The sequence below is a fragment of the Eriocheir sinensis genome, chromosome 28 (genome assembly GCF_024679095.1).
Source record: "Eriocheir sinensis breed Jianghai 21 chromosome 28, ASM2467909v1, whole genome shotgun sequence".
Lineage (NCBI taxonomy): Eukaryota > Metazoa > Arthropoda > Malacostraca > Decapoda > Varunidae > Eriocheir > Eriocheir sinensis.
In genome coordinates this window covers 13,234,230-13,259,229 of record NC_066536.1, presented here as the reverse complement: position 1 = coordinate 13,259,229, position 25,000 = coordinate 13,234,230, and the positions used below count along the sequence as shown (strand labels likewise).

Here is a 25,000-nt window from a genome sequence, read left to right as displayed (position 1 = left end):
CTCTCTCTCTCTCTCTCTCTCTCTCTCTCTCTCTCTCTCTCTCTCTCTCTCTCTCTCTCTCTCTCTCTCTCTGTGGCAGGCAATTTTAAAAGGGGAATAACATCCATAACTATGTGTGTGTGTGTGTGTGTGTGTGTGTGTGTGTGTGTGTGTGTGTGTGTGTGTGTGTGTGTGTGTGTGTGTGTGTGTGTGTGTGTGTGTTGACTAGCTATTTGAGTGGCTTACGACAAGCAAAACTGACTTACTGACAGCTTTCCATCGATAACTTATTGACTGACTGACTGATTGACTGACTGACTGAAAGACTGTGATGAAAGCTGACAGAATGATTGACTGAGTGTGTTTTTGCTGACTCTACTTGCTGACTCTACTCGCTGACTCTACTTGCTGACTCTACTCGCTGACTCTACTTGCTGACTCTACTCGCTAACTTTCCTCGCTGATTCTATTCGCTAACTTTCCTCGCTAACTCTCCTCGCTGACTCTACTCTCTGACTCTACTTGCTGACTCTGCTCGCTGACTCTACTCATTAACTCTACTCGCTAACTCTACTCTCTGATTCTACTCGCTAACTCTACTCGCTGACTCTACTCGCTAACTCTACTCGCTGACTACTCGCCAACTCTCCTTGCTGACTCTACTCGCCAACTCTCCTTGCTGACTCTACTCGCTGACTCTCCTAGCTGACTCTAATCGCTAACTCTACTCGCTGACTCTACTCGGTAACCCTACTCGCTAACTCTCCTCTCTGACTCTACTCGCTGACTCTACTCGGTAACCCTACTCGCTGACTCTAATCGGTAACCCTACTCGCTGACTCTACTCGCTAACTCTCCTCTCTGACTCTACTCGCTGACTACTCGGTAACCCTTCTCGCTGACTCTACTCCCTGACTCTCCTTGCTGACTTTCCCTACTGACTTCACTCGCTAACTCTACTCGCTGACTCTACTCGCTAACTCTCCTCTGACTCTCTTAACTAACTCTCCTCACTAACTCTCCTCTGACTCTACTCACTAACCCTACTTGCTGACTCGCTGACTCTACTCGCTGACTACTAGCTTTGATGTTTAATTGCTCGGTTTTGTGTATATTTGATTCATTAGGGCAGGAGAGGAGGCTGCTTGATCATCTTACCCACGCATTGTTTCTTTGTTGGGGGCCTTTTGTGGACAGGTTATGTTTGTTACCTGTTAATTGGTTATCTTTTACGTGTTTGCTGGTTATTTTTGTTATCTTTTTGTTAGTTATCCTTGTTATCTGTTACTTGTTCGCTTGTTATCCTTGCTTAGTTTTCCTTGTTACCTGTTCGCTTGTTATCCTTGCTTAGTTTTCCTTGTTACCTGTTCGCTTGTTATCCTTGCTTAGTTTTTTTCTTGTTACCTGTTCGCTTGTTATCCTTGCTTAGTTTTTTTCTTGTTACCTGTTCGCTTGTTATCCTTGCTTAGTTTTTTTCTTGTTACCTGTTCGCTTGTTATCCTTGCTTAGTTTTTTTCTTGTTACCTGTTCGCTTGTTATCCTTGCTTAGTTTTCCTTGTTACCTGTTCGCTTGTTATCCTTGCTTAGTTTTCCTTGTTACCTGTTCGCTTGTTATCCTTGCTTAGTTTTCCTTGTTACCTGTTCGCTTGTTATCCTTGCTTAGTTTTTTCTTGTTACCTGTTCGCTTGTTATCCTTGCTTAGTTTTCCTTGTTACCTGTTCGCTTGTTGTCCTTGCTTAGTTTTCTTTGTTACCTGTTCGCTTGTTATCCTTGCTTAGTTTTTCCTTGTTACCTGTTCGCTTGTTATCCTTGCTTAGTTTTTTCTTGTTACCTGTTCGCTTGTTATCCTTGCTTAGTTTTTTTTCTTGTTACCTGTTCGCTTGTTATCCTTGCTTAGTTTTTTTCTTGTTACCTGTTCGTTGGTTATTCTTTTCATCTTTTTGTTGGTTTTCCTTTTTACATGTTCATTAATTATCCTGGTTACCTGTTCCATTGTTATCCTCGTTACCTGGTAGTTAGCTTTCCTTGTTATCTGATCTCTTGTATTTCTTGTTATCTCTTCGTTGGTTATCCTGGTTACGTGCTTGCTTGTTATCCTAGTTACCTGTTTGCTTGTTATCCTTGTCACTTGGTCGTTGGTTATCCTTTTCTTTTAACGGCAAAAGAAACAGCTCAAGGGCATAAAAAGTGAGGAAAAAATGCCCACTAATCGCTGCTCCTATAAAAGAGAGTAGCAAAAAGGGGCCAAAAGAGAGGTCAATTTCGGGTGGAGAGGTGTGTGGGTGCTATTTTAAGTCCGTTCCCATGGCTCTGAGAAAACAATGATCACAGTATGGCAACAGCTCCAGCCACGTCGTTCTTTTAGGCTCTGTTGCAATACGTTCTCCTGATGTGTTCTCGCTCACCAGGGGGCAAAATGCAGTCATATATATGCTTTTAACATCACCAAGTTAATTAAATCTGGTGGGTACTTACCGGAGATTTAATTTTTACTTTTTACTCATTTTTCCTCCCGACCTCTTACTCCTATTTTCACTCCATTGCTAATACCTCTTTATTATTTTCTATATTGCTTACTCGTCTTTACTCTTCCTCCGCTTCTAACTTCTTTTAACTCTTTACTACATACTTTTCTGCGCTTTATTGGTTTACTGACCGGCTGATTGACTGACTGGGTGACTGACTGACTGATTGACTGATGAATTGGTTGACTGACTGGTTGACTGACTGACTGATTGACTGACTGACTGATTGACTGACTGGTTGACTGACTGACTGATTGACTGACTGGTTGACTGACTGACTGATTGACTGACTGAGTGACTGACTGGTTGACTGACTGACTGACTGACTGATTGACTGACTGACTGACTGGTTGACTGATTGACTGACTGACTGACTTATTGACTGACTGACAGATGAAAAAGGTGAAGAGTTACCATGACAGTAGTTTCAAAGGGCGCTCAATTGACCGACTGACTGACTGACTGACTGACGACTAACTGAGCGAGTGATGGCAATTACGGGAGTTGACTGAGTCTCCTAATTGGCCAGCGTGTGTGTGTGTGTGTGTGTGTGTGTGTGTTTACGATTTTAGACTGTTTTTAGATACGCAGACACATGAAAATAAGGAAATGGATAAAAAAAGATGAGGAAGAGGAAGAGGAGGAGGAGGAGGAGGACAGTTATAGGTATTGAGGTATTTCTTGATGAGATGCTCGCCCATTATTTTTTCATCTCTTTCTTTCTTAATTTCTCCTCCTCCTCTTCCTCTTCCTCTTCCTCCTCCTCTTTTAATTCCACTCTTAATGACATCACACACCACTACCTCTGCATACAAGTCTCTCTCTCTCTCTCTCTCTCTCTCTCTCTCTCTCTCTCTCTCTCTCTCTCTCTCTCTCTCTCTCTCTCTCTCTCTCTCTCTCGTGCATGCGTTCGTGCGTGTGTGTGTGGGAGGAGGATTAAAATATCTGGGTATGTGGAGAAGAGAGAGAGAGAGAGAGAGAGAGAATAAAAATAACAAATGAGGGAAAACTCGAAGTCCTTAAGGGAAAGAAAAGTTTTGAGAGGAGGAGGAGGAGGAGGAGGAAGGGACGTGTAGCATAGAAAGAGGTGACCCAAAACATTGCAACGTATAAGGAGGATGAAGAGGAAGAGGAGGAGGAAGAGGAAGAGGAAGAGGAGGAGACTAGATTTTCCTGGAACTTCTCTTCTTTACCCCGAATTATCCTCTTCCACTTTTCCTTCTTTTCTTCTCTTCTACGTATTGCTGAGTGTCTCTTTGTTGTTGTTGGTGGTAGTGGTGATGGTGGTGATTTTGTTGTTTATGTTTATGTTGTTGTTGTTTGTGGTGGTTGTGAGGTGGTGATTTTGTTGTTGTTGTTGTAATATTCACTTCTCTTATGAAAACTCCTCCTCCTCCTTATTCTCCTTCTTTCTTCTTCCTCCTCCTCCTCTTCCTCCTCCTCCTCCTCTTTATTCTCCTGCTTTCTTCTTTCTTCTCCTCTTCCTCCTCCTCCTCCTCTTTATTCTCCTGCTTTCTTCTTTCTCCTCCTCTTCCTCCTCCTCCTCCTCCTCTTTCCTCTTTGTCTTCCTCAGCGATACGTCTAAACTCGTACGCTTTGAGCCAGAAATAGGAACCCTTCACACAACACGCGTGGGAAGTCGCTTCGGGTCGTACAGGAGGAATCTGATCTGAGGGACACGACCGCTAGTGACTTGAACCTCCATCTCTTAGCGAAAAACTGTATAACAAACGCCGGTAAATGGTAATCCAGAAACAGTTTATATACAAGACTAAAGTTGGTATTTTCAGACGCATCCACCTCTCACATAATCGACATTCAAAGGCCCCAAAAAAGGAAAGTGACCCGAAATTGACCTCTGTTTTGACCACTTCTCATAACTTTTTTTTGATGGGAGCACTGATTTGCGGGCTGTTTCCATTATTGTTTTCTGTTTTTGGCCCTTGAGCTGTTTCCTTTACTGAAAAAAAAATAATCGGGTTCTAAAGAGTGTGTTTTTCACGTTCATGGTACAACAGAGGGGTCAATCTACCATCAGGGCCAGGAAACTACCACTGGAAATGCCCAAAACGCCTACCACGAAAGCCTTGTCAAATGTGTGTGTGTGTGTTAAGGCGCCGAAATGTTTTAATTAAGAGAACTGACTTTTGTGTTTAGGCGAAGATCTGTTTATAATGAATGATGGTGGTGCTTGTTAACGCAGGAACAATACCGTATACAAGGAGGAGGAGGAGGAGGAGGAGGAAAAGTTGGAAGGTGAAAGATAATAGGAAGATCATAGAGGAAAAGCTAGGTTATGAAGAAGAAGAAGAAGAAGAGTTGTTTACAAAGACCAAACCATCACACAGAGAGGCTAAAATACAATATCCGTGTGTGTGTGTGTGTGTGTGTGTGAGAGAGAGAGAGAGAGAGAGAGAGAGAGAGAGAGAGAGAGAATCGGTGACGTTTTTTTTTTATTTTTTATGTCTGTGATCACATCCGGTTTTCAAGAGGAGGAGGAGGAGGAGGAAGAAGAAAAAGAAGAAGTAGGAAAAGGAGGAAAGTTCAAAGCGGGAAGGGCATAAAAATTGAGAGGAGGAGATGTAAGAGGAGGAGGAGGAGGAGGAAGAGGAAGAGGAAGAAGAGACGGCGGCAGAGGAGGGGAGTACAAAGGAGGAAAGGCATAAAAATTGAGAGGAGGAGATGGAGTATGGGAGGAGGAGGAGGAGGAGGAGGAGGAGGAGGAGGAGGAGGTATTGACACTTATGTTTCAGCTGAGTATTGACATCTGATAACAACTGAGGGCATACTCCTCCTCCTCCTCCTCGTCCTCCTCCTCTTCTCTCCTTCCTTTCTTCTCTCCCTCCCTTCCTTCCTTCCTTCCTTCTCTTCCTCAATGCCGCAGCTGTCACCTCCCTTTACTTCCCTCCTCCTCTCTCTCTCTCTCTCTCTCTCTCTCTCTCTCTCTCTCTCTCTCTCTCTCTCTCTCTCTCTCTCTCTCTCTCTCTCTCTTCTTTTTTTCATAATTTCTTCTTCTTCTTCTTCTTCCGTTTTGTTCCTCCTCTTTCGCTTTATCATCATCATTATATTTTTTTGCTTTTTTCTTCATATTTTTTGTCTACTTCCTCTTCTTTCTTCTCTTCCTCCTCCTCCTCCTCATCTTCCTCTTGAACCTCTTCTCTCTCCTTCCTCCTTGTCCTACTCTTCCTCGAATTTTCTTCCAGAACAACCACTTCCTCCTCTTCTTCCTCCTTCGTCTCCTCCTCCTCCTCCTCCTCTTCCTTCTCCAATTAACTTGAAGCGAAAATAAAGATCTAAAACTTCTTTCTTCTTTTCCTAAGCGATCAAGTATTTTTCTTTTCTTCTGCTTCTCCTTCGTTTTCTCCTTTTTCTTCTTTTTCTTCTTCCTTTCTTCTACTTTTCTTTATTTTGCTTCTTTTTCTTACCTTTTCATTCCAAATTTTCTTGTTACCCTTCATATTTTTCTTCTTCTTCTTCTTCTTCTTCTTCTTCTTCTTCTTCATAACCTAACTTTTACTCTATGACCTTCCTATTATCTTCCATCTTCCAACTTTTCCTCCTCCTCCTCCTCCTCCTCCTCCTCCTCCTCCTCCTCCTCCTCCTCCTCCTCCTCCTCCTCCTCCTTCTCCTCCTCCTCCTCCACTTCTTCCTCTTTCACTTCTTCCTTTGTTTTCATCCTCCTTCTCACAAGCCCTTCATCTTCTCTTTCTCTTCCCTCTCCTCCACTTCCTCTCCCTTCTTCTCCTCTTCCTCCTCCCCTTCCTCCTTTTCCTCCTCTTCTATCCTCATCCTCATCTCAGCTACTATTTTTGCTTCTGCTCCTCCTTTTTCCTCTTTCACCATCCTCCTCCTCCTCCTCCTCCTCCTCCTTCCCCACCATTTCTCTCCCCTTCCCTATCATTTTCCTTCCCATTTCTCCATTTCTTCTCCCTTCTTCCCCTTCTCCACCTCTCCCTTAACTCTCACCTTCCTCCTCCTCCACCTCCTATCCATCCTCTTCCCTCTTCCCCACCTCTTCCTCACCTTCTTCTCTACCTCTCACTTCTCCTCTTCCATCTTCCCTATCTTCATCTTCCCCATCCTCCTCCTCCACCTTCTTCCACATTCCCTATTCCTTCTCCTCCACTTCTCCCCCTCATTCCCTTCTTTCCCCTTCCTTCCCCACCCCTTCCACATCCCATTCCTTCAACTTTACCTCCCCTCTTGTTTCTTCTCCACCTCTCCCTCTCCTCCTTCTCTACCTGTTCCCCTCACGTCCCCTCCTTCCCCCTACCTTCCCCACCTCCTCCCCATTACTGGCAGGGCGCGGGACAACTTTCCCCATAACCTTTCAGTTCTTGGGGATCTGGGGAGGAGATCGAGGAGGGGGAACTCGTTAATATCTGACCCTGCCCTGTGTCCTTTCTTCTTCTCTTCTTTCTTCTTTTTATGTCTTCTTTTTCTTCTTCTTCTTCCTCTTCTGCTTCTGATTACTCGTGTTGTTGTTGCCCTGTGTCCTTCCTTCTTTTTTTTCTTTCTTCTTTTTTTTGTCTTCTGCTTCTCATTAGTGTTGTTGTTGTTGCTGTTGTTATTTTTCCTTGTGTCCTGTTTTCTTCTTTTTTCTTTTGTCTTCTTTTTTTTACTTTTTCTTCTTGTTGTTCTTGTTGTTGCTTGTTATTTTTCCTAATATCTTTTTTTTTTATATATCTACAGCTTCATTTTATTAGTACTCCTGCTGACCTCTAACTAACTTCTCTTCGTCCTCGTCCTCCTCCTCCTCCTCTTCATCCTCCTCCTTTTTATCATCCTTTCCCTTCATCTTTTTTTTTTCCAGGACCTTTAAACTCTTCCACCATGTCCTCTTTTTTCCTCTCTACATCCCTCATTAGGTCCTCCTCCTCCTCCTCCTCCATCTCCTATCTTTTCCATGATCTTTAAACTCTTACATCCCCTCTATCCCCTCATTACCTCCTCCTCCTCCTCCTCCTCCTCCTAACCCGGTTTCATAACACCACCACCACCACCACCTCCTCTGCCCTCCCCTCCCCACCACACCCCTAACCTCCTTACCCTCCTCTTCTTTCTCCTCTTCCCTTTCCCATCACAAGCTAGTCTAGAGGCCCAACTCTTGCCCTTATCCTCTTGCCCTTCAGGTCTCGACTACTGAAGAAGGGGAACACACTAAGACCGCAGCTCCTGGCCCTTACACGCCCTTAGGCACGACGAGGAGGAGGAGGAGGAGGGCTGTATGGGAGCGTGGAGGGTCACAGAGGAGGAAGGATTAATCTAATGGATGCCTAATGGTGGATGGAAATGGCGGTGGTGGTGAGGGAATGGGCTGGTGTTGTGTCTGTGTGTGTGTGTGTGTGTGTGTGTGTGTGTGTGTGTGTGTGTGTGTGTGTGTGTGTGTGTGTGTGTGTGAAGGCACTTGTGGGCAGTGGAATGAGATAAAAGGGATGGAAAAGCGGAGAGAGGGGGCGTTCGCATTGTGTTGGAGTGTGTGTGGGAGGCATTAGGCAAGGGAATACAAAAGAAGGATTAGAGAGAGAGAGAGAGAGAGAGAGAGAGAGAGAGAGAGAGAGAGAGAGAGAGAGAGAGAGAGAGAGAATATATGATAGAAAGGGAAATTGAATCCTGAACAAATATGAATAAAGCTAAAAATGGATGGTTAAAATTGGCAACAGAAAGAAAAGTAAAAGAAACGGCTGAGAGAGAGAGAGAGAGAGAGAGAGAGAGAGAGAGAGAGAGAGAGAGAGAGAGAGAGAGAGAGCACCACCGCCACTACAACAATCAACAAACAAACAGCAAATTAACAGCAAAAAAAATCCTCCGATATTTCTAGATTTTGTTTGTTTGTTTATTTGTTCGTTTGAATTCCACTTGACACACGATCCAATTCCACGCGCAACTCTTTTTTTTTCTTTATTTCCAGTCGGTCCTTAAATGTCGAAGGGTACAAATACACTCTCTCTCTCTCTCTCTCTCTCTCTCTCTCTCTCTCTCTCTCTCTCTCTCTCTCTCTCAAATCGAGTAGGTACAGTTGCCACTTCATATTTTTCCCGATTTGTTTTAGAGGACATTTGAGAAGAGGAGGAGGAGGAGGAGGAGGAGGAACAAAAAGAGGAGGAAAGGGGAAAGAAGAAATGTAGTAATAGTAGTAGTAGTAGTAGTAGTAGAAGTAGTAGAAGTAGTAGTAGTAATAGTATCCTTTGATGTAAAAAAAATGTACCCTTTTTGTTGCCCTTGAGCCGTATCCTTTGATGTAAAAAAAATAGTAGTAGTAGTAGTAGTAGCAGTAGCAGTAGTATCAAATCACAGGTGAGTGGGCGGAGGCGGCGACTCACGAACCTACAGCTCGCAGGTGAAAAACACGTCGGGTCCAGTAATAGATTTGTTAATTAACGTCTGTTCTCGGGCCGGCCAGGAATGGAACTTGTAGGCGGGTGTGTAGGGGTGGAAGAATGAGGTAACAGATGTATGTATGTGGCGGGGATGGAGGGGAAGGGTTGACAGGTGGGGGGTGCTGGCAGGTGTGGAGGTGTGTGTGTGGTTGTAGGTAAGGTATGACGTAACTGATGTGTATTTATATATATGTGTTGGGTGGGGACAAAGGTGGAATTCTGGCAGTTGTGTGGGTGAATGTATTTGTTAACAGGTGTGGGGTGATTGTATATGTGTGTGTGAAGGTATGTGGTAGTGTGTGTGTGTGTGTGTGTGTTGGGGGGAGGTTGTGTGACAGATATGTTATGCTTGCAGTGTGTAAGTATGTGTGTGAGAGGAAATATGAGGTAATGACATGTTTAGGGCTCTGACAGTTGTGTTTGTGGAGGTATGAGGTAGCAGAGGTGTGTTTGGGAGGGGTAGTATGACAGGTGTGTGGTACTGGCAGATATGTTCGAGGGGGTATAAGATAACAGATGTGGGTAGGGTGGGGGAGTGACAGTTGTTTTTGTGTAGGGGCTGAAGATGTGTGGGAGTAGAAGTGTGAGGTTTGAGGTAGGATGTGTGTTAATATGTGGTTGTGACAGGTATGAAGGACCAGCAGTTGTGTGTCCCTAGGTTGAGGTATGAGATAACAGGTTTGGGGGTAACATGTGCAAGACGTATAGAAGATGCAGATGTGTATGTGGATGAAGATACGAAGTGCACAGGTGTGTGGTGCAGTGTTATGTATGTTTTAAGAGAAGAGACAGCTGTGTACGTAAGGGCAACAGGTGTGCAGTGACAGGTGTTGGTAAACTAAGGGATGCTGGCAGGTGTGTAGGTAGATATTCGAGGTCGCTAGTGTGGAGACGAGGAGTAGTAAGACGAGGAAGAGAAAGAGGAGAAAGAGAAGAAAGAAAGACGAGGAGGAATAAGATGAGTAAGAGAAACACGAGGAAAAGGAAGAGAAAAAGAAAGAGAAAGAGGAGGTACAGGAAAGGTTTAAACGGGTTCAACTGAGAGGTAGAAAAGTCATGTATGTATGTCAATGTGTGGGAGGAGAAAAGAAGGAAGAAAAAATCAACCAAAAAAACTCTACGGACAAAGTGTATCCGATTTCATTACCTGGAAAAAAATAATTGCTTGTATGTTTGCTTGTTTGTGTGTTTTCGTGACGGTTTTCCATGCTCAGTCAAGAGTGGAAGTGGAGGAGAAAGAGGAGGAAGAAGAAGACAAAAAGAAGAAATGAAAGTATAGGACTGACTGTATAGGTATAGTATAGGTGACTGTCTGACTGAGAAGGAGAAGGAGAACGAGAAGGAGAAGGAGGAGAAATAAGAAGAGGCGCAGTAGGACGTGGAGGAGGAGGAATAAGCTGTGAACTAACCTGACTTTTGTGTGTTGCTGTGTTACAGACGCGCTGTGTGGCTTGCTGCGCTGCGGTCGGCGGGAGGTGTGTCTCCTGCAGGACCGCTTCACCGCTGTCTGCGTGAACAAAGCCGAGGTGACGAGCAACGGGTGAGTACCGAGTGATGGGAGTACACGTCAGGGAGGTATGGGTGATGGGAAGGCTGGGACGGGGAAGGTAGGAAAGAAATGAGATAACCATGGAGGGAAAAGTAAAGGAAGGAGGGAGGGGTGAATGGAAGCAAGGACAGAAGGGATACAAAGACAAAGAAAGGGATGGTAGGAAGCAAGATAGGAGGAAGAAAGGGATGGAGGGAAGAAAGGATGAAAGGAAACAAGGAAAGAAAAAGAAAAGGTAATAACGAAAAGGAAAAAGAAAGTGATGAAAGGGGAAAAGAGATGAGAGGGAAGAAGGGATTTAAGGAGGAAAGGAGACAAGGATAGCGGAAGAAGAAGGGATAAACGGAGAAATGGAGAAAAATGAAGGACGGATAAAATGAAAGAAGTGGAGGGGATGAAAGAGGACGAGGAGAGAGAGGGAGAGAGAAAGGGAACAAGGAAGAGAAATGGATGAAAAGCAAGAAGAAAAAGTAAACAAGAAAGATAGAAAGAAAGAAAGAAAGACAGATCAACCTAACTTGTATCCATGGCTGCGGGTACTTAGACATTTTTTACTTTTAACAGAATAAGAGAAACTAAGCGACGTAGACTGACCTTTCGCAGTAAAACACACGCGCAATAGATAGCTGAAAGAACGAAAAACAAAATGCACTGAAAGAAATACCCCAGTTATATAGAAAGGTCGGACACAAATTGAGTGAATGGACGAGTCAAGTGTGTCGCTCAAAAGATTTTCAAAAAGAGAAGCAACGAATCGAAGAAAAGTTTTTGAATGTGATTGGATGTGTGTGTGATTCCCGCTGCACAGAGAGACGACGATGGGGGATATGATACCATCTATTGACACACACACACACACACACACACACACACACACACACACACACACGAATGAATCTATAAATGTGAAACGAGTGATTTTGTGAGTGAGTGAGTGAGTACGTGAACGGAGTATGTGATCAACTGACTGACTGACTGACTGACTGATTGCCTAACTTACTGACTGACTATCTTCCTGACTGATTGACCAACCAAGTGACTGTCTCGTTAACTGACTGATTGCATAACTGACTTACTGAGTATCATCCTGACTGACCAACCTGACTTACTCACTAGTTGCTTAATTGACTGATTGACTGCCTGACTAGCTGGGTAACCGACTAACTAGATGACTGAGTGTCTGACTGACTGACTGACTAACCGGATAACTGATTAACGGACTGCCTATCTCTAACTGGAGAACCGAATACTAACTGACTGAGTGGATAATTGACTGACTGGCTGACTGACTGGTGACTGGCGGGCAGGTAGTGGCAGAGCAGCGTCCCAGGGATCACGCCAGTCCTTCACCTGTGCCAATTAGTGGAGCTCACCTGTACCAGCCACTCTGACGGACACAGGGGGGGAGGAGGAGGAAAAAAAAGAAAATGAAAAAGATGAAAAGGAAGAAAAAGAAGAGCGAAAAGAAGATGAAGAGGAAAAAGAAGAAGAGGAAGAAAACGAAGAAGAAAAAAACAAGAAGAGGAAGAAGAAGAAAACGAAAAAGACAAAAAAGAATGAAAAATGAGAAGAGGAAAGAGGAGGAGAAGAAGAAGAAGAAGAAGAAGAAGAAGAAAAAGGAATGACAGACAGACAGACAGACAGAGAGACAGACAGACTACCACTTTCGTCCCCACCACCTCCACCACCACCACCACCACCACGGTCAGGTGAAGGTCACACACACACACACACACACACACACACACACACGGTCTCCTCAGATGACCTTTCCAGTTGTCCGTCTTGACCAAAACTGATCAATAGAGAGAGAGAGAGAGAGAGAGAGAGAGAGAGAGAGAGAGAGAGAGAGAGAGAGATGAGGCTCCTTTTGTCTTCTTCTCTCATAAACACTCAAGGCTGTCACTTGCAGGAGAGAGAGAGAGAGAGAGAGAGAGAGAGAGAGAGAGAGAGAGAGAGAGAGAGAGAGAGAGAGAGAGAGAGAGAGAGAGTCGAGATTTCTCTTTCGCTTAAATTGGTGACAGAAACGATCACTTGAGCCAAAATATTTCCCGTAATGTGACTTTAAAGTGAGGGAGGAAAGGAGGAGGAGGAGTAAGAGGAAGAGGTGGAGGAGAGGAAGGAATAAAAACAAGAAGTAGAAAGGGAAGAGGAAGAGGAAATGGAAGGAAACTAAAGAGGGAGAATAGAGGAAGAAGAAGAAGAGGGAGGAAGCTGAAGAGAAAGAAGAAAGGAGGAATAGGAAGGAGGAATCACCCAGAAAGGAAAGGAATAGGAAGGAAATTGAAGGAGGAAGAGAAAGGAATGATGGAAGGAAGGAAAGAGGAAAAGGGGAAAGGAAGAGGAAGAGGAGAAGAATAATAAGAATAAGCAGATGAAGAGAAAGTAAAGGGGAGTAACAAAAGAGAGAGAGAGAGAGAGAGAGAGAGAGAGAGAGAGAGAGAGAGAGAGAGAGAAATCGTGTATTTGCTATGAAAACACGAGAGGTGGAAGGGAGGAAAAGATGAAAAGATTTTAAGAAAACAAATGAAAGAAATGAATGAATGAATGAAGGAAGGAAGGAAGAAGAGATGGAAGAAAGAAATTAAGGGAGGACTGGGAAGGAAAGGAGGAAGGGAGAGAAGGGAATGGAGAAGACATGGAAGAAAAATTTTAAGGGAGGAATGGGAAAGGAAGGAGGGAAGGAAGGAAGGAAGAAAGAAAAAAAAAGGAAGAATGGGAAAGGAGGAAATGTAGTAAAGGTTGGGAGGGAAGAAAAGAGAAAGAAGAGAGGACAAAAGAGGAGTAAGAAGTTTTTTGAGAGAGAGAGAGAGAGAGAGAGAGAGAGAGAGAGAGAGAGAGAGAGAGTAAGGAAGGGGGAGGAAATTCAATTACTGAAGAAGGAAAGAGAAGGAAATGGACGGAACGGCCGATTAATTGAGGGAGAGAGAGAGTGAGTGAGTGAGTGAGTGAGTGAGTGAGTGAGAGAGGGAGGGAGGGAGGGAGGGAAGGAAGGAAGGAAAGTAGGAGAAGGAGAATGAAATGGAGGGAAAAAATGTTTCTTGAAGGGAGAAAATATTGAATTATGGAGGCAAATGGCTTCCCTTCCCTTACCCTTCCCTTCCCTTCCCTTCCCTTCCCTTCCCTTCCCTTCCCTTCCCTTCCCTTCCCTAGCCTCGCCTTTTCTTCTTCCTTCCCTTTCGTTCCCTTTCCTTTTCTTCCCTTCCCTTCCCATGCCCATACTTTCCCTTTCTTTCCCTTTCTTTCCTTTCCTTCCTTTCCTTCTTTCCCTATTCCTTCCCTTCCCTTGCTTCCCTTTCCTTTCCTTTTCTAATCTTAGTTTTTGTATTATCATATTCGTATCACATGCTATCTCCCCTTTCTTTTTCCCATCTTTTTTTTTCCTGTCCTTCTATTCCATTCTATTCTCTTCTTTTCCTTCTCTTTCTTTCCCTTCCTTTATTTCTTTTTCCTTCTTTTCCTTCCCCTTTGTTTATCATTGTTTTCTTTCCCTTCCCTTCTCGTTGTTACCTCTACCTTTCCACTGACTCATTTATCTCCTTCCATGCATCATCATCTATTCTTCTTCTCCTTCATCTTCTTCTTCTTCTTCGTCTTCGTCTTCTTCTTCCACTTTAATTAGTCCGAACGAAGTGGATCTGCCTTAGTCTCTCTCTCTCTCTCTCTCTCTCTCTCTCTCTCTCTCTCGCACACGCGCACACACACACACACACACACACACACAAAGCGACACCAAGAACCTGAACCAAAGTTATTCCCATGTGTGTGTGCGTGTGTGTGTGTGTGTGTGTGTGTGTGCGTGCGTGGCGGGAGCAGCTGTGAGAAAGAAGAAGCACCTCATCCATTATATTTCCTGAGAGAGAGAGAGAGAGAGAGAGAGAGAGAGAGAGAGAGAGAGAGAGAGAGAGAGAGAGAGAATTGCCTCCCTTGGATGATCAAAACACCAATTTCTTCCAACTCGGATTATTGGCACGTCCTCTCTCTCTCTCTCTCTCTAAAAAAAGAGAGAGAGAGAGAGAGAGAGAGAGAGAGAGAGAGAGAGAGAGAGAGAGAGAGAGGAAACGAGGGTATAAAGAAGGGAAGACAAAGAAAGAGAGAAATAAACACGTCGGGAATAAATGGGAAGAGAAAGAAGAAAATATGATGATGGTTATGATAATGAGGAGGAGGAGGGGGAGGAGGAGGAAGAGGAGGAGGAGGAGGAGGAGGGGAAGAAAAAGAAAAAAAGAGGAGGAGAAAAACGAGTTAGGTAATGCGTGCAATGATGAGTAAGAAGTTTGAAAATAGAGGAAAAAGAAGAAGGAGGAGGAAGAGGAGGAGGAGAAGAAGAAGACATGGAGCAGAAATGGAGAAATCATGCTAATGTAAATGATGGAGAGAGAGAGAGAGAGAGAGAGAGAGAGAGAGAGAGAGAGAGAGAGAGAGAGAGAGAGAGAGAGAGAGAGGAAAAAGTTAATGTAGGAAAAAGAACCCTGAGTAGGTGACAGATATAAAGGAGGAGGAGGAGGGGGAAAAAGAAGAAGAAGAATAAGAATAAGAGGAGGAGTAGGAAAAACTGATGATGAATGAGAAGAAGAAAGATGGAGGAAGAAGAATGCAAAAGGGTGGAGGAAGAGGAGGAGGAGGAGGAGGAGGAAGAGGAAGAAGAGGAGGAGGAGGAGGAGGAGGAGGAAATGATAAATACAAAGGAAAACAAGAAAAGTCATTAATCATCATCACTATCATCATTAGAGAGAGAGAGAGAGAGAGAGAGAGAGAGGGAGAGAGGGGTCTGTATTGCCGCACAGGAAATATATACGAGGTAATATTTTCCTCTCCCTCCTCCTCCTCCTCCTCCTCCCCTCTTCTCTTCCCCCTCTCCCTTTCATCCCCCTTACCTTTCCCCTCCCTTTTATCCCCCTCCCGTTCTTTCCCCTCTTTTCCCTCTTCTTTCCCCTCTGCTCCATTCTCCTTATCTCTTCCTCTCCTTCTCCCTTCCTCTTTCCATTTTCTTCCCTCTCTTTCCTCCTACATTTTACCTCCCTTCCTATCTCGTCACTTTCACTTTTCACTCCCTTTATTTCTCTTGTGTTTTCTTCTTCCTCCGTTTCCTTTTCCTTTCCCTTTCCATCCTTCTCCCTTTCATTTAATCCATTTTTCTCTCCCTTCCTCTCTGTCTTCCTCTCCTCCTCTTCCTCCCTCCCTTTTCCCTTCCCCTTCTATCCATTTTTCTCTCCTTTTCTATCTGTCTTCATCTCCTCCTCTTCCTAAGTTCCTCTCTCTCTTTCCCCTTCCCTTTCTCTTCCTTTCACCTCCCCTTCCCCCCTTCCATCTCTCCTTTTCCTTCTCTCCTCTCCCCCTCCCTCTTGTACCCTCTCACCTCTTCCATCCCTCCCGTTTTTCTTTCTTCCACTTACCCTCTCTCTCCTCTTCCCTACCTCCCTCCTCCTCCTCCTCCTCCACACCTGTCTCGTCCAGTCTTGTTGGGACGTCTGGTGCTCCAATTTCAGTCCAGGGCCGTGATGAGTGGGAGAAGGAGGAGGAGGAGGAGGAGGAGCAGGAGTAAGCATGGAAAGACAGGCAACAGATGGCAAGTTCGTTCATGAGTTGTCTTTTTCCAACATCAGGGGGTGGAAATTGTGTGTCCATCTTCTCTTTCCAGTAATTCAATGTCCCTCTAGTAATTAGGGGACCATAACTGCACTGCATATTCCAGGTGGGGTCTCGCCTTCGAGTTACACAAAGAAAACATTACTCCCGGCGTCTCGCACTAGAAATTCCCGGCCATAAGCTCGAATTTCAACAGAGGATGCTTGCTGTCTATGTTGATCCTAAGAGCGCGTTAGAGTCAGTGGATCAGGAAGGACTCTGGGATTTCTTGCGACTTACTGGGATTCCTGTCTGTAATCTGGGACTGAGTGACGTGGAATTGGGGTGGGGTTGGGGTCGGGGTCAGGAATGGTTTGGGGGTGGGGTTGGGGTGGGTTTGTGGTGGGTTTAGGGAGGCATATATAGTTTCTTGTGAACGCAGGAGTGAGGCAGGGCTGTATCCTTGCCTCATCACTTTTCAACACTTGTATGGATTGGGTGTTAGGAAGAGTTCGAGGCGCGCCCCCCCCCCCCCACCCACACACACACACACACACACACACACACACACACACACACACACACACACACACACACACACACACACACACATGCTAAAATGAACCCTGTATATTAGAATAAAATTTACATACATCGAACCAGTGTGTGTGTGTGTGTGTGTGTGTGTGTGTGTGTGTGTGTGCGTGTGTGTGTGTTCCATTAGCATGAGTCACCGCTTTGGAAATTCTCTGCGTCCTGAATTTCTCGACGACCTGCGAGAGAGAGAGAGAGAGAGAGAGAGAGAGAGAGAGAGAGAGAGAGAGAGAGAGAGACAGATAGATAGACAGACAGATAACAAGACCATACCTCACTTTATATCTTCTCCTCTTCTTTCCTCTCCTCTCCTTTCCTCTTCTCTTTTCTATTCTCTTGTCTTGCTTTCTTTCGTGTCCTCTTCTTTTCTCACCCCTTCTCTTCTCTTCATAGTTCACTATATCACTACAACAAGAACTTCCTTTACCTTCCATTTCTTCTTTTCCCCTCTCCTCTCCTCTCCTCTCCTCTCCTCTCCTCCTCATAAATCTCTTCACTACCTCACTACTTCACTACTACACTAACTTACACTAGCTAACCTTACTTTCCATCTCTTCTCTCCTCTCCTCTCCTCTTCTCTTCTCCTCTTCTCGCCTCACCTCTCCTCAACCCCACCTGACCTCAAATCACCTCACACAAGTTTTAAGATCCATAAATGCGTTACGGGAATATGTTTCGTGGCCAATAAAGTTTTGAGAGAGACGATAAATGGCTGGAGAGAGAGAGAGAGAGAGAGAGAGAGAGAGAGAGAGAGAGAGAGAGAGAGAGAGAGAGAGAGAGAGAGAGAGAGAGAGAGGCGGTCGTGGTGGGGTTTTGAAGTAAAGAAATGAATGAGTGAATAAGTTGTGTTTTAAAAAGGTCTTTTCTGATTAATTAAAAGCGTTTGTGTGTGTGGGAGGGAGGTGTGTGTGTGTGTGTGTGGGAGGGAGGTGTGTGTGTGTGTGTGTGTGTGTGTGTGTGTGTGTGTGTGTGTGTGTGTGTGTGTGTGTGTGTGTGTGTGTGTGTGTGTGTGTACTAATGACATGAAAAACGGTTTGATTGATGGAGGAAGAAAAGAAAAGGAAGGAAGGAAGGTAGGAAGGAAGGAAGGATAAGGAAATGATAAGCGAAGGAAAGAAGGACAAGGAAAAGAGGAAGGAAGGAAAACAGGATAAGAAAATGATAAGCGAAGGAAGGAAGGACTGAAGGAAATAAGGATAAGAAAAAGAAGAAGGAAGGAAGAAATGTGGAAAAATGGAATTAAATGTTAGAGAAGGATACGGAAAGAAGGAAGAAAGTAAGGAAGGAAGGAAGAGAACCAGAAATATAGGACTGTGAGAGACGAGAACATTACTACAGATTAAAACAGTAGGAAAAAAAAGGAAACATAAGTAGTAGATAAAATAAGAAAAGTTGGTAGAGGAAAAAGATAAAGAAGGAAGGAAGGAAGGAGGATTTAGAAAAGCCCCTAGAAGTACAAAAGGGCAGGATAGTTTAGGAGGCTTCTGATGTGAAAAAAAAAGTTAGACAGTACGAAAAATATGAAAAGGAAAGAAAGTTAAAGGGACATTATGAAAAGGAGTGAATAGGAAAATAATAGTTACAAAAGAAAAAAAGTTAGAATAGAGTAGAATAGAATAGTTGAATAGTTAGAATAGGAGAAGTTAGAATAGTTTGAATATAATTGAGTAGTTAGAATAGAGTACAATAGATATAATAGTTAAATTAGTTAGAATAAAAAGAATTAGAATAGTTAGAATAGAATAGTTAAAATAGTTAGAATAAGAAAAATAAAGTTAGAACGAGAATATGAAATGGAAATAATAGAAAAAAAAGTTATTACGACAATCTGAGAGGGAAAGAATAGGATCACAGCGGCCTTTGACCCTTTGTGACGGATGAAATAGGGAAGCGTAAAGGGAGATTCAACACAGCTCCGGCCATAGCACAAGCTCTCCCTCTCCAGGCCATTCCCTTGTGCACGACTCAGCGGTGTAAGTCAGACCAAGCCCTCCCATCCTGCTGCTTCCCTCCTTCCCTCCTTCCTCATCCTCTACCCCTTCCTTTCCTTTCCCTTCCCCTGTTCCCCTTCCTTCCCTCCTTCCAGCCTTCCTCTTCCCCATCCTTCCCTTATCATTCCCCTTCCTTCCCTCCTTCCTCTTCCCTTTCTTTCCCTTATCCTTCTCCCTTTCCCCTTCCTTCCCTCCTTCCTCTTCCCCATCCTTCCTATCCTCATCCTCTTCCCCTTCCTTCCCTCCTTCCTCATCCTCTTCCCTTTCCTTCCCTTATCCTTCCCCTCTTCCACTTCCTTCCCTCCTACCTCATCCTCATCCTTTCCTTATCCTTCCCCTGTTCCCCTTCCTTCCCTCCTTCCTCTTCCCCATCCTTCCCTTATCCTTCCCCCCTTCCCCATCCACTTCTTCTTCCTTTCCTCCTTCCTCAAATTCAATCCTTTCCTTCCTTTCTTCCTTCCTCCTCTTCTTCATTTTCCGTCCCTTCTTCCTCATCCTCTACCCCTTCCTTCCCTCCTTCCTCATCCTCTTCCCCTTCCTCCTCCCTCCAATTCAATCCCTTCCTTCCTCTCTTTCTTCCTCTTCTTCATTTTCCGTCTCTTCTTTCTCATCCTCTCCCCCTTCCTTTCTCTTCTTCATCCCCTTCCTTCTCATCTTCCTCATATTCCATCCCTCCCTTCCTTCCTCTCTTCCTTCCCAATCTTCTTCCCCTTCCTTCCCATCTTCCTCATATTGTATTCCTTCCTTTTTTTCTACCTTCCTTTTCGTCTTCTTCCCTTTCCTTTTCTCTACGTTCCTTCCTTCCTTCCTTCCTTCCCTCATTTCTTTTTGTCTATTTTTTTGTTGTTGTTCTTTTGCAGATAAAATACTTTCGTTACTCTAAAAATGGAAAAATTAAAATGAAACAAAAAATAAAATTCATAAAATAAAACAAAAACTTCGCCACCGCTTCGTTAGGCCGCCAAACAAAACACTTAAGATTTTTATTTATTAAGGGAAAACCACTTTATTATTCTAGTGACGTAAGCAAGAGGAAGAAAAAAAAGACCAGTTTGTGAGCCGTATAAATACAGGTTTAGGACGTGTTGTGGTGACGTAGCGTGCAGGGAAGTGAAGGGAAGTATGCTGAAGTGTTGTGGAGGGAGGAATTTGCATACTGATGTGCTGATAAGAGGAAGAGGAGGAGAAGGAGGAGGTGATGGTGATAGAAAAGTGTAGGAAAAGAATGTACAGGGAAGAGAATGGAAGGAGATAGAATTAGATGCAAAATGAGGATAGGGATAGACAAGGAAGACGATAAAAAGAGGAAAAAAGGGAGAAATTAGAAGAAAAGGGAGAGGACTAAAAAATGGGAGAATATGAGAGGAGAAAAGGGAGATGGAAGAGAGGAAGAGGGAGAGAAAGAGAGACACAGTGAGAAACAAAGAAGAGAGAATGGGAAGAGAGAGAGAGAGAGAGAGAGAGAGAGAGAGAGAGAGAGAGAGAGAGAGAGAGAGAGAGAGAGAGAGAGAATCAGATGAAATAGATTCTTGAACGGAAATACAAAAAGAAAAAAAGAAATAAAAGAAAAAGAGAATGAAGGAGAAGCCGAAGCCATTCCGATGTGAACGACTGTAATCATTTCTCTCTCTCTCTCTCTCTCGTTTTTTTTTTTATACTTCAATATTTTCTTTCTTTCTGTCTTTATTGGGAGAGAGAGAGAGAGAGAGAGAGAGAGAGAGAGAGAGAGAGAGAGAGAGAGAGAGAGAGAGAGAGAGAGAACAATCAATAGAATGGGAGGAAAAGATTGTGGAAGAGGTAAGGGTTAAAAGTCTCCTCCTCCTCCTCCTCCTCCTCCTCCTCCTCCTCCTAACCATAATCTTTCCCTTATCACTTAATCCTTTATCTTCTTCTCTTCCCCATTCGCTTCCTTTTGACTTCATCTCTCTCTCTCTCTCTCTCTCTCTCCCCTCCGCCATTTTTGCCTCTAAATTCTCTTTGACGCGACTCCGGCCTTGGTTAGAACCCCGTTATGCGCCTAAATCACAGAGAGAGAGAGAGAGAGAGAGAGAGAGAGAGAGAGAGAGAGAGAGAGAGAGAGAGAGAGAGAGTAAAGCGTTCCCTCGGCCCTTGATCCAGCAGAGAGAGAGAGAGAGAGAGAGAGAGAGAGAGAGAGAGAGAGAGAGAGAGAGAGAGAGAGAGAGAGAGAGAGAGAGAGAGAGAGAGAGAGAGAGAGAGAGAGAGAGAGAGAGAGAGAGAGAGAGGGGCGGACTGTGCATTGCTATAGAGGGAATGAGAGAGTAGAGGTAGTAGTAGTAGTAGTAGTTGTTGTTGAATTGATAGTGGTATTGCAGGTTCTCTTCTCTGTTTCCTCTCCTTTCTTTCGCTTTCCTTCCTTTCCCTCCCTTTTCTTTCTCTTATCTCCCCTTCCCTATCCTTTCTTCCCCTTTCCTCCCTTTCCTCCCTCCCCTCTCTCTTTTCTCCCCTTCCCTCCCCTTTCTTCTCATTCCCTTTCTTTTTTATTTCCTCTGCTTTTTTTCCATCCTGTTTTGTCTTTTCATCCTTTTGTTGCTTAATGGCTTAGCGTATTAGTGTAGTATTATTATTATTATTATTATTATTATTATTATTATTATTATTATTATTATTATTATTATTACTTTTTATACTCCCACCTTCTTCCTTCTTCCTCCTGCTCATCGTTATCATCAAATTAAGAACCAGAAATACACACACACACACACACACACACACACACACACACACACACACACACACACACACACACACACACGCAAAAGGTAGATGTGATGGAGTCCGTCAGTTTGGGAAGGAGGAATGTCTTGGGATGAAGAATGGAGGAGGAGGAGGAGGAGGAGGAGGAGGAGGAGGAGTTTTTATCTTCCGAACTTCTATGAGAGTTCTTCGTTCCAACCAGAGGAGGTAATGGGTCGGGAGGAAGAGGAAGAAGAGGAGGAGGAGGAGGAGGAGGGGGAAGAAAAAGATGAAGAAGAAAAAGATGAGAAAGCGATAAAGAATGAAGAAAGGAAAAAAAAGATAGTTGTGATGAGGTGGACAAAGAGGAGAAGTTGGGAGATAAAGGAGGAAAAGGAGGAGAGAAATGATGACGATGAAGAAGCGAAGAAGGAAGAGGAGGAGACGAAGAATGAAGAGGAGGAGGAGGAGAAGGAGGAGGAGGGAGGAAAGATGTGTGGTGAAAGAGAAATAAAATTGCTTTTTTTGGAAGAAGAGGAAGAGGTGAAGGAGGAGGAGGAGGAAACGAAGATGGAGGAGGAGGAGGAGGAGCAGGAGGAGGAAACGAAGATGGAAGAGGAGGAGGAGGAGGAGGTGAAAGAGAAGAGACAGAAGCAGAAATAAAATGAAGGAAGGAAGAAAACTATTACTATTATTCTCTCTCTCTCTCTCTCTCTCTCTCTCTCTCGAGCCAAAATGTTTTCGGGTGGGCCACAAATGCAGAATTTTTCGAGTAAATCAGAAGACCGAATATTTTGGAGCTATTTCCCCCCCCTCTCTCTCTCTCTCTCTCTCTGGTATTTTGTTCTGCCTTCGTTTCTTCTTTCCTCCTCCCTCCCTTTCCTCTTCTTTTTCCTTCCCTTTTCTCGTTTTCTTCTTCCTCTCTTCGTCCTTTCTTCCCTATCTCTTTTTTCTCTCCTCATCTCCCTCCATTTCTTCAGTTCTTCCTTTCCTGCTTCTTTGTCTTCCAGTTTCCCATCTTCCTCCTCTCTTTTCATTCTCTTTTCCCTCCTCCTCCTCCTCCTCCTCCTCTTCCTAAATGTATTCCTTTTTCATCTCCTTTTCCTTTCTATTCCTCCTTCTTTTCCACTTGCTTTTCCTTTTCCGCCTCTCTCCTTTTCCTTCTCTTCCTTCCTTCTCCTTCTTCCTTCTTCTTTCTTTGCCTTCCCTTTCGCTGCCCGGGGAAGGAATAAGAAAAAATAATAATAAATGGAAGGAAAGAACCAAGCACGATATAGTAATAATAATAATAATAATAATAATAATAATAATAATAATAATAATAATAATAACAATAATAATAATAATAATAACAATGTCAGTAACAGAAACATTAGACAGGACACGAACAGGAAAGTAGAATAATAACAATTATAATAATAATAAAGATGGAAATAAGGAGAACGAAATGAAGGAACAGAACGAAGGAAGAAGAGAAAGAAGAAAGAATAAAAACAGAGAAAGAGAAGTAAGGAGTAAAGTGTGTGGAGAAGGAGAGATGAAGAGGAAGGGATTAAAGAAGGGAAATGGAGGGAAAGAAAGATAAAAGGAGAGAGAAGAAGAGAAGGAGGGAAAAAAAAGAATAGGAGGAAGGAAATGGAAAAAAAGAGCTAAAGGGAGAACGATAGTGTGGAAGGAAAGAGGGAAGAAAGGGAAGAAGAAGGAAAGTAAGGAGGAAGAAGGGGGAAGGAGAAGGGGAGAAAAAAACGAAAAGGAAGAAGAGAGAGAAGGGAGGAAGGGAGGGAAATGAGGAAGGGGGAAGAAGGAAGAAAGGAAAGAGGAAAGGCAGGAAAGAAAGAAAGGAAGAAAGGAGAAATGAAAGGAAGGAAGGAAGGAAGGAGAGGAGAGGAAGAGGAAGAGGGGGAGGATGGGAGGAAGGGGGAAGAGAGAATCGCGAAGGAAAACAAAGGAATAAAGATAAGCATTAAGATATATTTCATTTCTTTACGATGGACTCTCTCTCTCTCTCTCTCTCTTCTTCCTTCCCTTCCTTAATCCCTTCCTTTCATTTCTCCTCTTCTTCCTTCCTTTCATTCTTTCCCATCCTTCTTTCCTTCCTTTCCTCCTTCCTTTCTTCCTTCCTTCCCACTTCCTCCTCCCTCCCTTCTCTCCCTTCTTCCCTTTCTTCCTTTTCTCGCCTTCTCCCTTCCCCTTCTTCCTCCTTTCTCTCCTTCTTTTATTCCCTTTCTTCCTTTCCTCCTTCCTTTCTTCCTTCTTTATACCTCTTTTCCTCCTTTCCTATTTCTTTATGCCGTTTGCCGTTGATGTTAGCTTCAATAATAATCCTCGATATGCACTTATTCACAACGTCATAGTGAGTGAATGAGTCTTAATTGCTTTCACGGATAACCTTCTGATGTCATTTTCCATTTATATATTTTCTTTGCAGTATCAGAATCTAATGTTCAATGATTATTTCCAACGCATTGAACATTTAACACTCAATCTATCTTCGAATCTATATCTACCCTCTCTCTTTCCTATCATTTTCCCTCCACTTTTTCCTCTTCCTTACTTATCTCTCCCTCCCTCCCTCCCTCTGTCCTCTCTATTTTCCCTTCCCTATATTTCCCTCCCTTCCTCCCTCCTTCCCTCCGTCCCCATATTTTTCTTGCTCCTCCTCTCCCTCCTTATCTCCCCTCCTCTCCTCCTCCGTCACTTTTCTCTCACTGTTCCCTCCCTCCTCTTCCTCTCCCCTCCTCTCTCCCTCCCTCCTCTGTCTTGTTTTTGTGTGTTTGTTTCTTCCTACTAACTTTCCTTACGTTTTCTTTGTAACGGAAAATAATAATAATAATAGTAATAGTAATAATAATAAGAAGAAGAAGAAGAAGACGAAGAAGAAGAAACAGAAGAAGAAGCAGAAGAAGAAACAGTAGAAGAAACAGAAGAAAAAGAAGAAGAAAAGAAGGAAAAGAAACAAACTTCGGTTCTGTCCAACACAAAACGTAAATTGGAAAGCCAGTGTTTCACGGAGGAGGAGGAGGAGGAGGAGGAGGAGGAGATGGAGAACGAGTAGTGGAAAGAGGAGCTGGAGAAAGAGGAGGAAGAGATGCAAACAGCGGAAGAAATGAAAAAAAAAATTGGAGGAGGAGACAGGAGGAGGAGGAAAAGGACAACGAGGTGGAAAATAAGTAGAAGAAAAGAAACAGAGGAGGAGGAGGAAAAGGACAACGAGGTGGAGAATAAGTAGGAGAAGAAAGGAAACAGGAGGAGGAGGAAAAGGACAACGAGGCGGAGAATAAGTAGGAGAAGAAAGAAGCGGAGAAAATGGAGATAGAGATAGAGAAGAAAGAGTAAGAACCGGGAGAGATGTAAGAATTTGGAGGAGGAGAATATGGAAAAAGAAAAGAGGAGAAAGGAGAAGAGGGAGAGGATGAAGAGGCACCATGGAGTACAACATATTTTTGCATGAATAAATAAAATTCCAGGTGTTTTAGGAAGGCAGGAGGAGGAGAAGAAGAAGAAGAAAAAGAAGTAAATAAAAAAGGAGAAAAAGATGAAAGAGAAGAAGAAGAAGAAGAAGAAGAATTTGGTATACAATTTTCTTTTTTTGACACTGAAAAATCCAAATATTCGAACGTTTAGCTTTTTTTTCATACGTTTTTGGTCATCATATTAATCATCATCATCATCATGTCATCATCATCATCATCATCATCATCATTAACATCATTATCCATT

The 25,000-nt window shown here is 43.6% G+C and overlaps 1 protein-coding gene across 3 annotated transcripts in view; it reads left to right on the top strand.

Moving 5' to 3' along the window:
* Positions 1 to 25,000, top strand: part of LOC127004570 (proteoglycan Cow-like) — a 166,863-nt gene that overhangs the window by 62,768 nt on the left and 79,095 nt on the right. For all 3 annotated transcript variants that reach the window (XM_050872420.1, XM_050872419.1, XM_050872418.1), the window contains exon 3: positions 10,322 to 10,424. In XM_050872420.1, coding sequence (XP_050728377.1) covers positions 10,322 to 10,424 — 103 coding nt within the window. The remainder of the gene's footprint in view (positions 1 to 10,321; positions 10,425 to 25,000) is intronic.